This window comes from Echeneis naucrates, chromosome 20 (genome assembly GCF_900963305.1).
Source record: "Echeneis naucrates chromosome 20, fEcheNa1.1, whole genome shotgun sequence".
Classification (NCBI taxonomy): domain Eukaryota; kingdom Metazoa; phylum Chordata; class Actinopteri; order Carangiformes; family Echeneidae; genus Echeneis; species Echeneis naucrates.
The window spans coordinates 9,186,282-9,201,733 of NC_042530.1; the positions used below are offsets into that span (position 1 = coordinate 9,186,282).

General features: G+C 40.8%; 1 protein-coding gene across 2 annotated transcripts in view; it reads left to right on the forward strand.

Annotated features, from left to right (window-relative positions):
* Positions 1-15,452, forward strand: part of sema5a (sema domain, seven thrombospondin repeats (type 1 and type 1-like), transmembrane domain (TM) and short cytoplasmic domain, (semaphorin) 5A) — a 101,432-nt gene that overhangs the window by 49,095 nt on the left and 36,885 nt on the right. For both annotated transcript variants that reach the window (XM_029528880.1, XM_029528881.1), the window contains exons 6-10: positions 2,228-2,326; positions 6,465-6,678; positions 7,569-7,854; positions 8,920-9,055; positions 13,212-13,416. In XM_029528880.1, the coding sequence (XP_029384740.1) occupies positions 2,228-2,326; positions 6,465-6,678; positions 7,569-7,854; positions 8,920-9,055; positions 13,212-13,416 (940 nt within the window). The remainder of the gene's footprint in view (positions 1-2,227; positions 2,327-6,464; positions 6,679-7,568; positions 7,855-8,919; positions 9,056-13,211; positions 13,417-15,452) is intronic.

Genomic DNA, 15,452 nt, shown 5'->3' on the forward strand with positions numbered 1-15,452 from the left:
CTTACTGTTTTAAATCAACTCTAGAAAGCTCACTGAATTTAAAATGTGTAGCGTTATGATTAAAATAAAAAATATGATTAAAAATGAAGGCTGATCTTGCAGCCTTTTTTCAGCCTATACTCAGTAGCAGTCCCCACTTTGTATAGAGAACTGGCCTTAAACAGGATTTAAATCAACTTAGCATGAAGTAAAAAGGTTCCCAACCCCACCTTAACGCATATTTATAGACTTTGCATAAATGGAGTTCCCATTGTTTTTGCAGTTTCTTTTTGAAGTCAAGTGTATGTTTTTGTCTGTGGTTAGCTGGCATGGTCTTTCTACCGAACAACTGGTTTAGAGCTGAACTTGACTTCTAGGTGAACTGCCCAGCCGTGTGTGTGTGTGTGTATGTGTGTGTGTGTGTGTGTGCACACCACTGCTTATTTATCCTCCTGTGAAAGGTGGTTAGAGACCAATAATAGGCATACACAGGCTGGATAGCTGTTATGAATTACAGACCAACGCTACCTCAGTCCTTGAGAGTCGCTGCAGCCTGGTGGAGTCGAATTGTTTTGTTCACTCTTCCCTTCCGAGGATCACCTCCTGTTCACTAAGAATAGCATTAAAAGACTTCATTTTCGTTCAGCTGACAGGGCTTTTGATGGTTTATTACCTAGCTCAGCGCACAGCAATATACCATCGCTTAAGCTATTACCCAGATATCTTACTTTGAGTGAATTTAAGTCATTGTATTATTATTTTTTTTTTTCCTAATGTAGGCGTCTGCTCCTCTCTGGTGCATTTGATTGATTCAAACCAAGAGAAGCAAGTCGAGTAAAATTGACTTGACAGGGCTTGATTACTGCCTCTGTTTTGTTTTATAATGTGGCGAGCCGTGTATAACAGCCTCTGTATTACAGTATGGACGTGGAGCATTTGTTAGGAAGTTTTCATAATAATGTCAAGCTTGTGAGGCTGGGCAAATATTAAACATGCAGTTATTTACTGGACCAACAAAATGCAAAAAAGTCAATTATGCAGACCCCTCCACAGCAGACCCCCCACTCCTGCACCCACCACGCAGCACGGAGCACATATTGAGCTGTACAAACAGCACAGATATATAGGCAGGCATGACAAATGTAAGCACACACACTCCCGTCTTCTTTCTTGAATAGGAATAAACACAAACACATACACACATGATTAGACTGTGCTCAGCACCAGGAAACAAGTTGTTTTATGAGTAAAGCTCCATCTTGATAGGGGGAAATAAAAGACCTTCCCTTCTTTCCTCCCTCCATCTCTCCCACAGTGCCCTCTACTCCTAAATCAGCCTCCTGAGAGGGAGAGGAGGGAGGAGGTAGGTGTGCTAGAAGGGGGTCGCCCTGGGCACCACAAGTGGCTCAGACAACAGCAGATTTACAAGGTTTTAAATTTCTACGAGGGCCCCTCCTCAACCCAGCCATGGCCCCTTTCAGATGACGGGGACAGGAATTTTATTACTTTGTCCTAGGACAAAAACAAATGCTGCTCTCTGACATGAATAATGACTGCCATTGTTACATTTACTATGAGGTTTGTAAATGGAAATCCCCAGCAAACCTGCATAAAAGCTTGACGGCGATGTCCAGAGTTCACGATGTTCAACAGCCCTCAATCATTCAAACAATCATTGGCATCGTCAGCCCCACTTTATTTGTCAGGCGCTTTCAACCAGATGCTGAGTGGTTTGCTCGAAAACCAAGGCAAAACCTCAACAGAGCAGCAAACCAAGAAAGCAGTGGTGAGGGTGTACTTCTCCATAATATAGAGAGAAGTAGTTTGAATTGATTAATGCAGAGAGCACGTGAAAAAGAAACATGATTGAATGAGACTACACTTTAATTTCACTTTTTGACCAGTCAACGAAGCCAAGGCAATTTTCTGAACTAATCCTTATGGGTCCTCTCCCACGCCTGCTGCATTTATCTGTTCTCTGCTTCATTTAGATCCCTTTCCAAATCTGGTCTCTGTTGAATTAAGATGTGACATGGCTAAGCTGTATGGGCATTAGCCTTGATTTGACTCTGTCAGGCTTGACCACGTTTTAGAGTAGCCCTCCCATGGTTGCGCATGTTTGTCCCATTTATTGGCATAAGTCTAATTCTGCCTATCTGCCTAAAGCCATTGCTTGTCAATAGATGGATAATGGTGGTACTCTTAGCTGCTAACTGTAATATGTCTGTTTGCCTGGGTATTTCCGCAGGAGGAATGCCAGAACTACATCAGGGTGCTGCTGGTGAATGGGAACAGGCTGTTTACTTGTGGGACCAATGCCTTCACCCCCATCTGCACCAACCGCACAGTAAGAAAAACAGCCTTCTTCTTCCTCTGCTGTGTCCTCTCATCTTTTGTTTGACTAGGTCCACTCTCCTTGTTCATATTGCAGCCAGCTATTATAAATGATCATGTAACTTCCCTACCTGATTGTCTTGATCGAAGTTAAGTCTGCAGGACGTTCTGAAAGCTACAACCTGCCAGTTGCGATCTAACCTGCTTTCTTATAGATACAGAGGTTTAAGATAAACTGCATTGATTTTGGGTTTAAAAAGTGAACACCTAGAAGATACAAATGTATTATTATTTTTTATTTTTAATGCATCTTAAGGCTACTCTTTCTTCTCTTCCTCTTTATCATCACCACAGTCCGACTTAAGTTATGGTGTCGTTTTAAAGAGTTGAATGGAAAATCCTGTGAAAATTGCCATTGAAGTGACAGTGGTCAAGATTCATCAACACATTTAATCAAGGTGTGATTGAGTCTTGATTAGACTAATTATAAGAGGGATCTTATTAAGTTTAGACATTTAAGAAGTCATGTTACTTCAATCTTGTTAAACGCTGCAATCAAACATTGACTTAAACTCATTACTCCTGATAATCATTGTTACCGTTGGCTTACAACAAATTCTTTGTCTCATCTGTGCAACGTTGCCCATCTTTCTGAGTCATTGCAATTATTTATCCTCAGTTTTACTTGTATTGAACCAAGTTGTCTTGTAACTTCACTCATCTCTCTCTCTCATCTCTATGCAGTTCTGAATCCCATATTTGAAAGATATATTTAGTCGTGTCTCTGGTGTTGTTTCTGCAGGCTCTTGACTTTTTTTTTTCTCTTTTTTTGGGTGAGAAATCAACCACCACTTAGCAATTTGCTGCCACCCTTTCACACAAAACACAGTGAGAAAATTTCAGTAAAAAAAAAAAGTTTTTAAACTCTATTTTTGGTGACTAGTGCCCACTGAAGTGAAGTTTAAGCCATTTAAGATGTCAGAATATTACCTGGGAAGACTGCTTCGTGTTGTGGGATTTTAAAGGAAGAAGCAGAAGTTAACTAATGTGATGAAATTTGTTTTTGTCAAAAAAAAAAAAAAAAAAAGCACTAAATCCAAAGGTCAAAAGCCAATTGTGACTGCCTCAGTGGAAATTCATATAGCTGAAATGTCTTGACATTATTATAGCAGTATTTCATCAGGCACTGTCATATTTACCCACTAAATGTCTGTTAATGTGAAACACTGGTTGGTCACAACAACAGCACTCTGACAGATTTACTATCAGCTGAGATGGATGAACAGTGAGGGACCAGAATTCTCTGTTAGTTTCATAAGTGCTCAGAGGTTATAGATTAAACAACAATTAATTTCCCTAACTCTGAGCCATTTGTTACTGAGGGAGACTGTAATTATGATAATGATAGAGATCATTGTAATGAGGAAAGTTTTTAGGGGAGGAGACCGTAGTTGTAACAATAAATCATTCACAGATGTTGTGGTCTGAAAACATAAAACAAAATATATTTGGGTTGTATTTTATTTATTTTTTTTTTACTTTTTAAGTAGCTATTTTAGTAACTATGTGGAAAGCGACATTCAGAAGTACTGAAGTCATAGATCAACTCATGGATCAATGTGCATCCCCATTCTTTTCCTGTCACAGTAAACTATACAAACCCTGTACCTTTCAGAGTGAAGTCCATTAGTAATTCCTATTCCAATTAGTTAAATTAGTCCAATGAATAGCCTGCCCGTAGAGTTGTCTTCTCTAAATCGGAGCTTTTGGAAAAGTAAATGTATTCATTAAGCATGGGAAAAAAATCAGAAAAATGAAAAATCTCAGAATATGTCGAAAAAGCTTACAGATTTACCTGACGTGAAAAAAGTTAATCCCCCTTGATTGTAGCTGCATGATATGCAAAATAAATAAACAAATCACAGTGCGATTATCACATTTCAGACACTTTTGTATTTCATCTGTACTAAAAAAAAGTGATGACAGTGTGATTTTTGTTGTGCCAACAAAACAAAGCATGTTGCTCTCTGCATTTTTAGAATGATAGAAACCTGACTGTTGTTTTGTTTTTGCAACAGTGCATTTCATTACCAAAAACAACTCGGGGACAAGAAGACGACAATGACATGCGATAAAGAGACAAGGATCTGACACGGACTAAACAGAAAGCAGGACTTAAATACAGAGTGAAGTAAACAAGACACAGGTGACCACATTAAGGCAGGGAAGGCAATCACAGGAGGGGACAACCAGGAAGTAAAACCAAACAGCAGCACAACAGAATCAAGACTTCAAAATAAAACAGGAAGGGATCACCACAAACAGAGCAAACTAGAACCCAGACAGAACTCAAAACCAGACAGTAATGAGAAAACTAAAACCCGACAAATGACAAAACTCAAAACCTGACAGCAGAACTCAAAACCTGACAGCAGAACTCAAAACCATGACAGAATAGAGCTCAAATCATACATCAGGCCGAGAAGCTGAATATTTTCTAAATAGCTGCAACAGTATCACCATACAAAATTCCCAACTGGCTGCAGTCTGTCTGAACTATGAGCTGTCTTTTTCCAAAAAGTCTCTATCAGAAGCATTCACAGTCATTCAGCAGCCTACTCACTCACACAGCTGCTTGGTCCACTATAGAGACGACTTTCACACTGCCTCCTTAAAATGCAACAGATGCCCTGCAGTCTATCTATTTATCGCCTATCCTCCTGTATTTCTAAATGACCTAACTGACCCTAAAATGGCTATTCCGGTCCACTTTACAAGCCCCATCAATAGCAGGCTTTCATCTCAGGCCGGCAGAACTCGGACAGGGCTGCTCTGTTTTGTTTTGGTTTGGGTGAGACTGAGGTGTCAGGAAATAACACAACCCTCAAAACAAATCGACCAGCTCCAGGAAATTGGCAAAAGAAGCATCCTCTTTCCCCCGACACATACCCTCAAAAGAGTCTAGCCTCATGTATGGAAGAGGTGTTTGCAGAATATTCAGTTGGTGGAAATTAGAAAATGTCCAAAGACTGAGGCGAAACCAGGCTCTGAATCTGACAGGGAAAATGTCTTTGCTGTCACTTCAGGCCTTCTCCAACCTGGCTGTTTGATAGCTGATTTCAAATTAAATCATTTTAATTGCCTTTCAAAGATTTCCAAAGTCGAGATTAGTGTAATCCTTTTACTTGACATCATGCATGTGCCCCTCAGAAGAGATGAACTTGGGTGGAAGCACAAGTCATGATCTAATCCACATATCCCCTGTTTACTTTTACACCATGAAATATAATTACATTTTAGAGTTTAAAATGTACCTCACTCCTTTTTGATATTCAAGGCTGAGACACTGCGCTCTGGCCTGTATTTCTTTAGAAGTAGGAAGCAGCGCAGTGTGTCAGGACCAAGCCAGGGTCATGCTGTAGTATTCTTAAAAACCAGAGAGTTGGATTTGGCCTCACATTCAAAGGCAGAATGCAAAGGAAGACTGCATCTTACACTAAGCCTCCCAAATCCAGAGGTCTCCTAAAGATGTGGTATAATAATGTTATAACCAGGCTGACAGTTGGTTGTTCTGTGTCGACATCAGAAACCAAACTGAGGAAACACTGCAGTCAAGAGGAACATGATTTGAGGAGACAGTTTTAGGGTTTCAGGAATTTTATAGCTTTTTTAACAGGAGGGTTCTTTAACATCCGACTTGAAGCAGCTGCTCTATTTATGTATGTAATGCTGCCTTTGATTAAAAATGCGTTCTCTGATTATGTTTTTCTGCTTCTGAAAGTTCTGTTTATATATATATATATATATAAGACTGTGTTTCACAGTGTAAACCAAACAAAACATGATGAGACCAAGTATTATTTTGAGTCCGCACCATTTGCATATTGGCAAGAACAAACAAAACATTACCAGACTTTGCTGATTTGAATCTTAATGTTGCCCTTTGATACTCTGTCCTACATTTTCATTTAGGATTTTTACATCCATTATTTAGAAACAAGGAGAAAGTGCATATCATTGTCTTGGATATTGCATCTTGTTGTTTTAGTTCCTTGACTTGGGACGCTCTCCTTTTACATACATTTGTTTGCTGTAAATGCTTTTTCTCAAATTTCCAATATAAACGTTCCTCTTGGTTCTCTATGTTACAGCTGACTAATCTGACAGAGATCCACGATCAGATCAGCGGGATGGCGCGGTGTCCCTACAACCCCCTCCACAACTCCACCGCCCTCATCACTTCAAGCGGGGAGCTTTATGCCGCCACGGCTATGGACTTTTCTGGGCGAGATCCGGCCATTTACCGCAGCCTGGGTGGCCTTCCACCACTGCGCACTGCTCAGTACAACTCCAAGTGGCTCAACGGTAGGCAGTTTGGGAGAGCAGCAGAGGTTACGTATGGCTTAATGTAAATCACCTAAAAGTTGTTACTCATTAATACTACAGCTGGTGGGGATTCAATACTTTGCTCAGTAAAACTCAACTGACTCAACTGACCCTCTCAGTACTGGTTGAAGAACTAGTCTACTTAAGGAAGCAGCCCAAAGGGAAGCAGGTCAATCAGTATCTTGTCAGCAACCGATTTTTATCTGATTCACATTTAAGATAAATTGAAAAAATAAATTAAAAGCCGCCGCATACATTGCTTTGCAGCAGCCTTCTGGGAGAAAGTTTAATCACTAATTTTATGGCAAATTGATTTTTTTTCCCCCCCTCTGTGTCCCCCTGCACTGCCCTGTGATGGTGAAGGCAAGGCAGGGGTTGAAATGAAGAGGGTGGAGAAACACTTTCATTTAAAGGTGAATTAAATCAATGTCAGTGAGAATAAAGTGATCAGTTTGGATTCAGTATTGTCACACATGAAGATGAAAGCCGCAGTCGACAGTGTTGTGGAGGTGGCCATTTCTCATCCTAACCTTTAGGTTTGGGGCGTGAAAAATTTGTTTTCTTATTGCAACACAACACCATTAATAACATGGCCTGTAGTTATTAATCCTAATCACCTGCTGTTGTGCGGGTCGCACACTGACACACACACACACACACACACACACACACACACAAGTCAATCAGTCATAGAACATACCCATTTGCTCACTGTGTCTCTCTTACTCCCACAATCCTAAATACTTTTCTTTGTCTATTTCTTCTTCTTTAACTTTCTCCGTGGGTGATTTTTTTTTTTCTCTCTCTCTATCTCTGTTATCCTTTCTCTCACTCATCTGCTTTCTCCTTTGACCCCTCTCCTTCAACAGAACCAAATTTCGTCTCCTCCTACGATATTGGCAACTTCACCTACTTCTTCTTCAGAGAAAACGCGGTGGAGCATGACTGTGGCCGTACTGTGTTTTCCCGTGCTGGGCGTGTCTGTAAGAATGACATTGGCGGTCGCTTCCTCCTGGAAGACACGTGGACCACGTTCATGAAGGCGAGGCTGAACTGCTCCCGGCCGGGAGAAATCCCCTTCAACTACAACGAGCTGCAGGGGACATTTTACCTGCCGGAGCTGGAGCTGCTCTACGGCATCTTTACTACCAACGTGTGAGTAACATCGCATGTACACCGTTAAAAAATAACTACCTTTGTCACATTTAAATAATGTAAGAGTAAAAATAGTAACTTCTTCATGCAGCACCTTTTAAAACGACATTTACAACGTGGTTTGACATGAATCAGCACAAACATTCATTCAATCCTTCAAGGAGAACATGTGAACTGTGCACAGAATGGCTCCAGGCCTGGGAACCTGACCTGCGTCCTCCTTGTTGTGTTTGTCAGTTCATTTCCTCAATAACCTCATTGTTCCTTTCATCTGTGAATGGTGAACCAGCTAATAGCTAGTTGATATCAAACGCATCATAGTCATATTGTTAATTTTATTTTTTGCATTTATGCAGACAATATATGTAAGAGATGGGGTGCATCCGTGGATGAAAACTATTATTTTCTATTTTGCAAACATCGCACTTCTTTCCTTTTTTGTGCCTCCATCTTTCTTCTTCATACTCACAAACACACACACAGGCTAACACCATTATTAAAAGCTGAGTAATCTATTCTTTATGGTCAGTGCCTTCACGTTGCTGAAAAAGAAGTCTTTTGAAGGGTATTGGAAACATTTCCCCCTCCAGGCAAAGAGTTTAATGAACAGCCGCGTTAGATTATAATTCACATTGCTGCAGTCTCACAGTTTGAGTTGAGTTAATACTGCCATTCTTTACTTTCTCTTCAGAGGGAGGGAACCAGTACTTGTTGAAACTGACAGCTTAAAAAGTCAAAGCTGTATTTCAGGTCTTGAGATCTGTACAGTTAATCAGAGGAGCTGAGCTCTTTAATGGTGTCTTCTTCCCCCGATTTATAATCTCATAATGACAATCACTTATGGCAACATCTACACTTGTCTAATGCTTGACTTGTATTGTTGGGAGAGTATAATACACATGTACAGAGGTCAGCTAACAAATACCTACAAAATCTGACTAGTTTCCTGCTAGTGCTATGGTGTCCTTTCCTAAATGTATTTCTTCATTCCCTCTGCTCCTCCACCTCCCATTTATCACCCCCTTCATTCCCTTATTCTCGCTTTCCTTTTTCCCTCACATTCAGAAACAGCATTGCTGCATCTGCAGTGTGTGCCTTCAATCTCAGTGCCATATCACAGGTTTTCAATGGACCCTTCAAATATCAGGAGAACTCCCGGTCTGCCTGGCTGCCCTACCCCAACCCCAACCCAGACTTTCAGGTAACTACACTATACAGACTAATACTCTTGTAATATGGGAGAAAAATCTATAGCCACAATAGAAACTCTTTGAGATTTGAGCTAAAGGCCAAGATCAATATACTAACATGCACAAAATGACAGCAAATTGATGTCTGATGATGATATTTAGTGCTAAAGAGGCATCACAGAGTCACTGATGATCGCCCAAGAGATTTCATTCACTTTCTGAGCCTAAAGCAGCTCCAATCAATCGAGAAGAAAAATAAAAACTTTCAACATGTTGGTAAAGGGAAGGTGAGAAGACCACTAAAGCCCAAAGGATTCAGTGCAGCTAATACTTGCTTATATATTGCACTCCGCCCCAAAGTTATGAACCACCCAACCAAGAAATTAGAGGAGACGAGGCACCGAGCCCCCCCTCCAGATACTAGAGACTAGACCAGAGACCATACCCCAACAGAGACTAGACCAGACTAGACCAGATTAGACCAGATCAGAGACTGTACCCCAACAGAGACTAGACCAGACTAGACCAGATTAGACCAGATCAGAGACTGTACCCCAACAGAGACTAGACCAGAGTAGACCAGATTAGATGAGACACCGGACCCCCCCTCCAGAGACCGGACCTCCCCAGAGACCGGACCAATGCAGAGAGTAGAGACGAGACCAGATCAGACCAGACACCGGACCCCCTCTCCACAGACTAGAGGCTAGACAAGAGACCAGACTGGAATGTGCCCCCATCTGTCCTAAACTCAGGAGTCAAACTAAGCAGCACTGGGGAACTTTATCCCAATTTGAGGAGCTGCTCGATACTGATGACAGAGAGGGATGTTTTCTTGGCAGGAGAAGTGTCTCTCAGTTGCATACACTTAGCAGATAGCAGGGAGCAAACCCACGCAGCTCTCCACGAGGGACTGAATTCCCTCTGAGGTCTGGCTGTCAATGTGTGACATACGCCCTGCTTTCCGCACGCCTTTCCCTTTACGGCCTCTCGATCATGTTTCAGTCAAACCAGCAGATGCTTGCTATCAAGAACTTACACACACATTATCTATAATGAGATGCTCATGCAGAAAAGGGGGATGCAATGCTCTTGCAAAAAAAAAAGTGCTGGCTGTAACAGACACACACACACACACACACCCATGAATTTTTAACACGTCTCACTGCTGTTATGCATTCCCATATCTATATGTCAGCAGCTAGTCGAATAAAATTCGCTTCAAGAAAAAAATATTGTCTCTATCCGGTCAGCGCCGACCGCAGATTTATCCTGTTCAGCATACTGTAGGTGCATCACAAAAAGGGTTTCTTTACACCAACGGCTTTTATAAGTCTTTGTTCCTCAAGGATAAACTAGGATAAGTTACTCCTGTCTATCCCAGTCTCTCCTTTTAGACCCTTACTCCAAAGCTGCCCCTCGCCGCCACACTGCCCCACACTCTATCTAGGTTTCTGTGACATCTTCATCAAGCATTTGTCAATGTTGGAGGACTAGATTTACAAGCTCAGGATTTATGGTTTTGTCTGTTTCCATCCCTTTGTGCGCGCACACCTACAATTGTGTACATGCACGAACATATACCTACAGGACACCAGCACCAATAAAAGCTGCTGACACACAAAAATAGAGGGTTTCTGCCAAATAGGGATAATTATGACTATGACATCATCTCTCAACACACACAAACACACATGCTGGTCATTGGATGAGTGCTTAATTCTCTTGTCTGTCTGCAGAGAAAATCCCCACATTTATTTTAACCGCACAGATTGATCCAGCTGGGTTTGTTCACACTATGAGTCATGTTCGTTGTGTATTAGGAGCTAATACCGTCTCTGTGTAGTATAGGTTTTCTGTCCCGCTGTAATTGCTTACTGTAAAAGCGCACACATTGTGAAGAAAAATATGATAAGTTAGACTCTGGGGCTGAATGCTGATGGAAACTTTTGTTATTTAATACATTTCAGAAGAGACAAACAAAGGTATCAGCTTTCTGTGCCTTTGTTTCAATATTATAAATGATTCTGTTGGATTCAAAACTGAGGAGACATTATAATCAGTTCTTATTGGGATGCTTACTAAGACACATTTGAGACATATTTTGAAGGAAAGCCAATTTCACTAAAATATACCTCTCAGTGGCACTTAATATCCTGGCAGGGCTCAGTGTGCTCGGCTGTACCATGGAAATCACCACATCCGTCTCCTTGTCCATTCGCCAATGTCACAGACCATCAGTGGTCAGCGTTAACTCTGTCTTTGTGGCAGAAATATGATCATGCAGACACTTTACAATTCATACACACATAAGAAATGGAAGGACAAGCCACAGAAAGAAACCTGAGACATGTGTTATTATGTAGCCCACAGCACACCCACATAACGCATTTTTGCCATAAGCAAGAGGTACATTTAGGCTACACAATCACATATACACACAGCGTCGCAGTTCCCTGTCCTTCGGGGCTTTAATTTCTAATTTCCTGATGTGGCGAGGGCACTGATCCATTGCCTGTTCAGGGGGAAACCCTCCATGTTTCTCATCTGTCAACCCAGGGAATGCCAAGGGTTGATCTGTATAAAGGCAAGGCAAGGCAAGTTCATTAATAGAGTGCATTTCATACGGAAAGGCAATTCAATGTGCTTCACATACATGCAGAGAAAAGTAAGAATTGTGACATTCATAAAATCATAAAACAATAAAGTCTCAGAGCTGTTGCTACTGTCGGCTGAGTTTTTTTTCTACATTTCCAGGAGGCCGTATGTGATTAGCCTGGAGTGAATTCATGCAGTCCATCTGAGTTACAATGTACAAAACAAAACATACCAGTCATTTGGGTTTGTATAATTGTTGAGCGTAGCTTATTTTTGTTTTCTCTGTTCGGTGTCTTAGAGTACGCCTATTCTTTGTGGATGGGGCCTCAATCCACAATCCTGAACCCAGCCTGGGACCTTTTTCTGAAAAAGACATTCATGGTTAGCTTGATTGATTCAGCTCTGCCTCAAATGGAACAGATTTAAGCTTCACCTTGTCCCACTCTGCGTTTCAACCCACAAAAGAAGACTTTCCTGTTAAAGTCAGACATCAGCTTATAAACTTTTGAGACACACAGTTTTCACTGGACAATACCTAAAAAAAAGGTGTTCACTTCAGTGTAGGGAAGCTTATGGTAATACAGTGTGCTTCTGATGGCAGCGTAATATACAGTTTGCAGTGTTGATTTGATTATCTTTCTGCTTGGAAAATAATATTTCCAAATGTCAAAGACATTTTATTGTGTTTTTTCTAAAAAAAAAAAAAAAATCAAAAACAATTTCAGTTGAAATAATATTAGCTAAGGTGAATTAACATATTTCCCTATTAAAAAGAAAAAGCTTTGCAACCTTTAAGAGCCCCAAATTATGAACTATTCTCCGTTCTTATTTCATAAATGAACCAGGGGAAATGTTTTGCATACCAGATATTTCACATCATGACAAAGTGCAGTGATACTGATTCTACTGCATTAGCAAATCTCTGTTGGGACACAGAACGAGAGTTTGGAGTCAACAATAACTGAAAAAGACAAATTAATATGTGATGATGAAATCTTCTGATTTATGTTAGTGCTTCTGTTATTAAAGCTGCAATGCTGTCTTGAGTTCTGCTAGTCATTTTGACACGTAACTGAAGACTTCTTTGGTTAAATGGTTTAGTTGCATTTAAGAGAGCATTTTGTCAGAATTATCATTAAGAGCAGTGATGAGAGCACTTAAGATTAAACCTATTTTGAGAAATTTGCCAAAATTTGAAGTCAAAAAAGGGGGAAGAACAATCAAGGCGCGTTAATACTGGGAGGCAGTAATAAAACTCACCAGCAATTTATATGCATATGAGGAAGGATCGTATAAAATAGGTAACTACTTGCTCAGTCAAACATTCATTCATTCTCCTTTCATCTGTTGTGCGTTGACTGCGAAGCTTTAAGGTGCGAGGATAGTGAAGCATTGTAATGAAGACTGACTGACTTTAAAGCTTCGTGCATTTTTTCATTCAGTCCCTCATCTCTAGCTGTGACTCAAGCTACAAATCTGTATGTAATGTAGCTCTCAATCCCCGAGAGCCTGGCTTCTGTTCATGTACTCAGTCAAACCTGTTCCTTTCTGACTTCCCCTCCTCCACAGTGTGGCACAATTGACTCTGGCTCCTATGTGAACCTGACCGAAAGAAACCTCCAGGACGCTCAGAAGTTTTTGCTGATGCACGAGGTGGTCCAACCTGTGGTTCCTGTTCCCTACTTCATGGAGGACAATGTTCGCTTCACCCATGTTGCAGTGGATGTGGTGCAGGGGAAAGACACGCTGTTTCACATCATATTCCTGGCTACTGGTGGGTTTCTAGCACTGTGTGTGTGTGTGTGCCAGTCAGTTCAGATTAAAATTGTTGCTTATGCATTAATGAATATTGATTGCATTAAGAAATTTTTCTTTTAACCTTTGAAGTGCACTCTTTGTAAGCAAAAAACAAAATTGCAAGAAGATTAATGAAAACAATAGAAATGAGGACACATCAAAGCCTAGTCTGCTGCCACAGGTATAATCACCCTTTGCCTTCCGTTGTTCTCCACACGCACAGACAGAACACACTCACACATCACATATATGGGTTTTATGCCGCGCTCACAAATACATCATAAACCTCATGTAATAGCCAATATTCATGTGTCAGAAGATGGCAGAACAATAATTAACGATAGACACACACACATCGTGCACATTTTCCCTGTTTACACTGCAGAGCACTGCCTGCTTATCAGTAGATTGTTTGATCATACTGGCGTGACAATGTATGATTGTAGACTTTCCAAAGCACTGAACACAGTATCAACAAGATGTCAAACACACATCAGTGCCTGTCCTGTATTATAATATAACACTGTATGGATTTAGGAGCAGATGAACCGAATTTGAATGTAGTGGCCCACTTCACTGTGTTAATGCATCCAAGGCCCACTGGGAAATGTCAACACGATGGTCCTGTTGTAACATCAGTGTTATTTTAGGATGTATCACATGCAGTACAAGCACACACACAGAACCTGTTCCAGTTCACTGCCTCTGTGCTTGGCATCTCCCTCAAAAACTCCCCTCTCATTGTTTGCCTGGTGCTGTGATCAATGTAGCGTCAGACTGGAGCTGCCCACACTGCAAGTTCCCCAGACACTAACCAGACACTAATGAAAACATCTGAAATGCTGCCAAGGCCATTGGGTAGCATACATACTGCACCTAATCATATCCTATTATTAACACTTAAATGCACACTGCTGATTGGGGTCATCTTGGAGAACCCAATAGCTCCGAAATTGGGCCCTGAATGAAGTCAAAGTGTATAGTATGGCTTCTAAATTTCTTCTAAATTGTCATCCAGCCTCATTAGTAATTTTTGCCCTTATTTTTTCCTTCAGTCAGCATGACCACAATTCAGTTAAAAGCAAAATCCTTTTAATCATCCAGGTTCATTAAACAAGCACATTCTTAAGAGATGAGGTGTCACTTTTTTTTGTCCCAGCCTCTCTCTTTTAAAATGTTACAGAAAGAGCAAATATAGTAGCTATATCAACTAAACATCGAGCATTTTCTTTGTCTACTACTGAGTGATTCCATCAATATTTGATACGACAGTATCAGCTGCTGAGTTTTTGCAGTTCTTACCTCTGAGCATAAAGAATAAAAGAGAAAAAAAAAAAAAAAAATGTGTTTATGTTGGTTCATGATGGCCATGGGTCAGGCTTTGTGGCTGCTCTGAAACTTGCTTCAGGTAAATATCTATTATTACTAAATGGTCCAGACTACAATTTGGATGTATTTAGGGGGCATCAACAGCTGGCTTAATGCGAGCCACAGTTAGCACACAGCTTTCCAGATATTCCGGCCTCACAGTGAGGCACAATTCACACACATCCTCAGTCTATGAGTAAACTGAGCAAACCAGCCAAGAACACATGACATAACAAGTAAGAGGCCTTTGAAGTTAGCAGGAGCCTGATTCATTAGTGGCTTATGACCTTAGCAGGTCCCAGATCAGTATATTCACTGAGCACAGAGACGCTTTACTGACATCAACCCTCCATAGTTCAAAATATCAGTAGCAACCCATTATTAGTAACTAGATCATATCTGACGGGAAGCCCTCTGTAAATAACGGGTTACTGCCAAATATATCTTGGGGCAATACGCAACTTATGTATTCCCTATTCCCTAACCTGAAGCTATCTATTAGCAATTCACCTTTCCTCTTTCAGCATCACTGTGCACCTAATTACTTTTTCTTCACTCAGGGGATTTTATGTATAATAGATGATGTTTGTTTTAGTTCTCCCTAAACAAATTCTGTTTCATCTCTCGGGGCTTACCTTACATAAA